Source organism: Mandrillus leucophaeus, unplaced genomic scaffold (genome assembly GCF_000951045.1).
Source record: "Mandrillus leucophaeus isolate KB7577 unplaced genomic scaffold, Mleu.le_1.0 Scaffold18, whole genome shotgun sequence".
In the NCBI taxonomy this organism is placed as follows: Eukaryota; Metazoa; Chordata; class Mammalia; order Primates; family Cercopithecidae; genus Mandrillus; species Mandrillus leucophaeus.
Window position 1 is genome coordinate 1,052,027 of NW_012101809.1, and position 6,502 is coordinate 1,058,528.

The 6,502-nt window shown below is 42.8% G+C and overlaps 1 protein-coding gene across 1 annotated transcript in view; it reads right to left on the reverse strand.

Annotated features, from left to right (window-relative positions):
• CPN1 (carboxypeptidase N, polypeptide 1) overlaps positions 1-6,502 on the reverse strand; it is a 51,627-nt gene that overhangs the window by 32,680 nt on the left and 12,445 nt on the right. Inside the window, exon 3 of the mRNA XM_011977384.1 lies at positions 1,201-1,356. Within this exon, the coding sequence (XP_011832774.1) occupies positions 1,201-1,356 (156 nt within the window). The remainder of the gene's footprint in view (positions 1-1,200; positions 1,357-6,502) is intronic.

Genomic DNA, 6,502 nt, shown 5'->3' on the forward strand with positions numbered 1-6,502 from the left:
ATTCCCTGAACCTTTTTTTTTTTTTTTTTTTGGCAGACAGGGTCTGTTGCTCTGTCGCCCAGGCTAGAGCAGGCAGGACAATAGTTCACTGTAACCTTGAACTCTTTAACTCCTGGGTTCAAGGGATCCTCCCAAATAGCTAAGTCTATGACATGTGTCACTACACCCAGCTAAATTTTGTATTTTTCTTTTGTAGAGATGGGGCCTCACTATGTTGCCCAGGCTGGTCTCAAACTCCTGGCCTCAAGCAGTCCTCCCATCTCAGCTTCCCAAAGTGCTGGGATTACAGGCGTGAGACACCACACCCAGCCTGAACCTCTTTCTATAGCTAATTGTTGGTAAGCATACAGCTTATCACATGTAAGACAGACTTCTCTATAGAATGATTCTGTCCACGTTCTAGCGTAGTAGAAAGAATGTTGGAATAAGAATCAGAAGGCCTGCGTCTTCATCCTGATTCCATCAATCATTACCTGCAAGAATGTAAATTATTTTCTCTCTAAGTGTAATAGCTATAAAACAGAGATGGATAACACTGCTTGGTGCATTTCACATGATGTCATGATCAGCTGAAACTGGCTGTGAAATAATTTTGGAAAACTGTTAAGAACCATGCAAAAAAATGATACTGCTTTCATATCCTTCACCACAATCACCACTAATGTCAAATATTTAACTGGGCATGGTGGCTCACGCCTGTAATCCCAACACTTTGGGAGGCCAGCTGGGCAGATCACAAAGTCAGGAGTTCAAGACCAGCCTGGCCAACATGGTGAAACCCCGTCTCTACTAAAAATACAAAAATTAGCTGGGCATGGTGGTGTGCACCTTTAATCCCAGCTACTCAGGAGGCTGAGGCAGGAGAATCGCTTGAACCCAGGAGGCGGAGGTTGCAGTGAGCTGAGATCGCACCATTGCACTCCAGCTTGGGCGACAGAGCGAGACTCCATCTGAAAAAAAAAAAAAAAAAGAAAAAGAAATCATTTAGTGAGTGTGTGCTCCATGGAGGGCTCTATGCTGAGGGAGAAAAATACAAAGACACAGAAGAAATAGATATTATTGATTTAGATGGGTTAACACTGAGTTGAGTTGATGCTTAATTCTTGCTTGTTTAGTTGATGTAAAGATGGCTTAGCAGTCTTTCTGCAAGAAATTCCAGATGCTGATTTACCTGCTTTGTTTGCAAATTTCATCTCCTACCTGACTTTTCCAGTTGTCTGGAAGGGGCAGGTGGTGGTTGGGGCCTCCATACTTCTCGTTGTAGTAGATATAGGTATTGAGATCAGGGAAGTTACGGTTCAGGTCCACTCCATTTGCATTGTTCCTGCCAACTAGATACCCATGCTTGTTTGGGCCCTAAGGAGAAAATGAAAAGATGAAAAATGAAGGTTTCAGATTGAATCCTATATTTTCTAACTTATTTTTTTGGAGACAGGTTCTCACTCTGTTGCCCAGGCTGGAGTGCAGTAGTACCATCTTGGCTCACTGCAACCTCTACCTACTAGGCTCAAACAATCCTCCCATCTCAGTCTCCTGAGTAGCTGGGATAACAAGCATATGCCATCACACCCACTAATTGTTCTTTATTCTTTTCTTTTTTTGGTAGAGATGAGGCTGGTTGCCCAGGCTGGTATCAAACTCCTGGGCTCAAGTGATCTACCCACCTCACCCTTCCAAAGTGCTGAGAGACCAGGTTCAGTGGCTCACGCCTGTAATCTCAGCACTTTGGGAGGCGGAGGCAGGTGGATCACTTGAGGTCAGGAGTTCAAGATCAGCCTGGCCCAAATGGTGAAACCCCATCTCTACTAAAAAATACAAAAATTAGCTGGGTGTGGTGGCACATGCCTGTAGTCCCAGCTACTCGGGAGGCTGAGGCATGAGAATCACTTGAACCCAGGAAATGGAGGTTGCAGTGGGCCAAGAACACGCCACTGTACTAGAGTCTGGGTGACAGTGCAAGGCTCTGTCTAAAAAAAACAAACCAAACAAACAAAGTGCTGAGATTACAGGCTAGAGCTACCGCATGCAGTCATGAATCCTATATTTGAAGAACATTGTATAGTTCTTAGATATTAGCTTCATCAAATGATGTAACATTTTTTTTCCCTTAGCCCCCATCACAGGAAGATGAATCATTTTCATCTTTAACTTATCCAAAGTCACAGTGGTGTGCTTCAAGTTCCCTGTAGATCACATGTAAGAGGTACATATCTCAAGAGAAGTTCTAGTAAGAGTAGGGTGTTTCGGGATCATGGGAATCCCAATGTTTTATGAACAGCTTTATTGAGATATAATTCATATACTGTAAAATTCACTCATTTTAAATGTACAATTCAATGAATTTTAGTATGTTTACAGAGTTGTATAACCATCACTGCAATCTGATTTTAGAACATTTCTGTGACACTAAATAGACACCTCATTCCCATTTATCATTTTCATCCCAGACCTAGGTAATAACTTTCTGTCTCCTTAGACTTGCCTCTTCTGGACAGATCACATAAGTGGGTCATACATTATCTGTTCTTTTGTGGGTTTTTCCCCCCCACTGGACATAATGTTTGTGAGGTTCATCTATGTTGTAGCATGTATCAGTACTTCATTTCTTTCTATTGTTGCATAGTTCCATTACGTGGATTTATCACATTTTGTTTATCCATTCACCAGTATGAGTATTAGTTTAATACTATTAGTATTAGGAAACTGTATTAGTTTCCTAGGGCTGCCATAACAATCACCACAAACTAGGTGGCTTATAACAACAGCAATTTATTCTCCAATTTATTCTCTGGAGGCTAGAAGTTGTAATCAAGTCAACTAGAGGGACAGCACACTCTCTGGTCCCCTTCTTTGCTTCTTCCAGCTTGTGGTGGCCGGAGGCAGTCCTTGGCATTCCTTGGCTCGTAGACCCATCATTCTAATTTCTGCTTTCATCTTTACATGGCCTCCTCCCTAGTCTGTCCACATCTCTATTCACAAATTTCTTTCTTCTTACAAGGATACCAGGTATGCTGGATTTAGAGTCCATCCTGATCTTATGTGACCTCATCTTAACTTAATTGTATCCGTAAAGACCCTCAGTAGCCCCTCCATATCCATGGGTTCCACATCTGTGGACTCAACCAACCTCTGATTGAAAATGTAGTTAGGCTTATAATGGTTGCATCTGTACTGAACATGTACATACTTTTTTCTTGTCATTATTCCTTAAACAGTACATTATAACAACTGTTTACATAGCATTTACATTGTACTGGGTAACATAAGTAATCTAGGGATGATTTAAAGTATATAGGAGGATGTGCATAAGTTATGTGCAAATACTATGCCATTTTATATAAGGGACCTCAGCATCTGAGGATTTTGGTATTGGTGGGGGGCCCTGGAACCAATCACCTACGGATACTGAAGGATGACTATGTATTGCCAAATAAGGTCAGAGTCACAGATTTCAGGTGAATGCGAATTTTGGCAAAGGGTGGTAGGGGGAGATTCATGGATATTTGAGTTGTTTTCACCTTTTGGCTATTGTTAATAATGCTGCTTTGAACATCCATGCACAAGTCTTTGTGTGGATGTATGTTTTCATTTCCTCTGGGTAGATATCTATAAGTAGAACTGCCAAGTCATAAGGTAAGTCCATGTTTAACTGTTTTTTGTTTGTTTGTTTGTTTTTTGAGACAGGGTCTCGCTCTGTTGCCCAGGCTGGAGTGTAATGGCATGATTATGGCTCACTGCAGCCTCAACCTCCTGGGCTCAGGTGATCCTCCCACCTCAGCCTCCTGGTAGCTGGTACTTACAGGCATGAGCCACAACACCTGGCTAATTTTAACTTATTTGTAAAGATGGGGTTTTGCCATGTTGCCTAGGCTGGTCTCGAACTTCTGGGTTCAAGTGATCCACCTACCTCCCAAAGTGCTGGGATTACAGACATGAGCCACTACGGCCTTATGTTTAATTTTTTGAGAAACTGTTCAACTGTTTTTCAAAGTGGTTACACTAGAGAAACTCACTTTTCCCCCTTTCAAAAAATTTAGGATCCTTGTTTATCTTTCTTCTGAGCAATATCAACTTTCTGGATCCCTTCATTTCTTTGTCCATATTTCAGGTTTTATCATTTATTTGCTTATGTATTCACTCACTCATTATGTCATCTATTTAGTCAACCAACATTTACTTAAGTCCTTCTCTATCCAGAGCTCTCAGATAGACACTGGGGAAAGAGACAAGTGAGACATTGTAGTCTAGCCTTCTAGGAGTTCATAGTACACATGGGGAGATGGACATACACATAAGTAATTAAATACATAGAGTGATAGAATAGAGATATGTTACAAGGCTCATTCAAAATTGAAATTCCATTTAATGTTTTGTATGGCATTGGAGAAGGGAAATAGTGCCAAGTGGGTCCCTGTAGACTGAGAAGGTGGAGCCCAAATTGTAGGCTGTTCCTGAAAGTGAATGAATGGATGCCAGGAAGCTAGAATCTCACAGATGAACTGCCGCTCTCATATTTTCCCTTTTCTAAGCAATAAAATGCGGCAGATTACATTTTTCCTAAGAATTCAGTATTATTCTCAGATTTCTCCTCTTTTCATGGCACCCTGCTTGGATTTCATTCTTAGATCCCATTGAAAACATAATTGTTCTGAAGTTCCTGTAAGTTTCCTACATCAGTTCTGTTCCAATGGAAAACATTTATCGGATCTTTGATTTTGGTGTACACTTCTGTGACATATGATTTTCTTTATGCTTTCAGGGGCTTGTCACTGCTTGCTTATTTATATCAAGGTAGCTCTTGACCGTCAGCATAAACAGCTATGAGCGTTATCCACTGATTTCCCTGCACACTGGTCAATAGTTAGGTTGGCAGGAAAGGGCTTCCCCTAACAGAAGGTTTCACAAACAGGGCTAGTGTTGTGTTTCCTATTACTGCTGTAACAAATTACCACAAAGTTAGTGGTTTTAACAGCATGAGTGTATTGTCTCATAGTTTTGGAGGTCAGAAGACTAAAACAGGTCTCACAGCCCTAAAAGCAAGGTGTCAGCGGGCTACATTCCTTCATGGGACTAGGGGAATCTGTTCCCTGACTTCTCTAGCTTCTAGAGACCATTCACATTCCTTGGGTCTTCCACTTTTTTTTTTTTTTTTTTGAGACGGAGTTTTGCTCTTGTTTTCCAGGCTGGAGTGCAATGGCATGATCTCTGCTCACCACAACCTCCACCTCCCGGGTTCAAGTGATTCCCCTGCCTCAGCCTCCCGAGTAGCTGGGATTACAACCATGCATCACCACGCCCGGCTAATTTTGTATTTTTATTAGAGACGGGGTTTCTCCATGTTGGTCAGGCTGGTCTCGAACTCCCGACCTCAGGTGATCTGCCCGCCTCAGCCTCCCAAAGTGCTGGGATTATAGGCATGAGCCACAGCGCCCGGCCAAGGATCTTCCATCTTTAAAGCCAGCTGCATAACATCTTCAGATCTCTCTCTGACTGTGACCTTTGTCTCCCTCTTCTACATTTAAAGGACCCTTGTCATTGATTACACTGGGCCCCATCCCCCTACAATACTCCAGGTTATTTTAAGGTCAACTAATTAGCAACCTTAGTTCCATCTGCAACCTTAATTCCTCCTTGCCCAGTAACATAACATATTCATAGGTTCTGAGGATTAGGACATGAACATCTTTGGTGGGGGGCATTATTCTGGCCACCTACACATGGCTTTAAAGTCTGGTGGCCAGGAAGTTCTTCTCTGTGTAGCCGCGCAGACAGCTTGCCTCTGGGTATGGCAGATATCTCTGAGAGGCTGAGAACCTGATGGGTCCTCTCGGGTTCAGGTTCAAGATCTGCTCCCTCTGAATAAGAACACAGCAGGTGAGCAGAGGTAACCAGCTTCCCAGAAATGGCTCTAAGATTCAGTGGACTGGCAGGGGTTTTCCCCACTCCCTCCCACCCCACCTCCTGCAATGGATGTGAGCAGGACTGAGCTGGTTCTCCACTCTCCCCACTGCAACACAGGAAAGCGCTAATAGAAGGAAATCAGCTAGGCTGGAATTCCCTCCCACACCTCTTTCCAATTTTCCTGCTCTTTGGGAACTCAGGTCTTGAGGAAGAGAAGTGGGCACCACCCTGATTTCCAGTGGTGAAAGAAAGTTATCTTTCTTCATTTGTTGAGTAATTTCAACAGGAAGTGGTGAGACTGCAAGAGTCAAGTTTGTGTTTGGTTCAACGTCCTGGCTCTATTGCTCTCTCTGTCTCTACTTACCCCCCAGGCCGATCCTCAAGTCAGTTTAAAATATGCTTTAACGTACTCTCCCCCGAAGAAAATCCCGCCTTTTAAATTTAATTTAATTTTAATTTTAATTTTAATTTTTTGAGACAGAGTTTCGCTCTTGTTGCCCAGGCTGGAGTGCAATGGCACAATCATGGCTCACCACAACCTCTGCCTCCTGGGTTCAAGCGATTCTCCTGCCTCAGCCTCCTCAGTAGGTGGAATTACAGG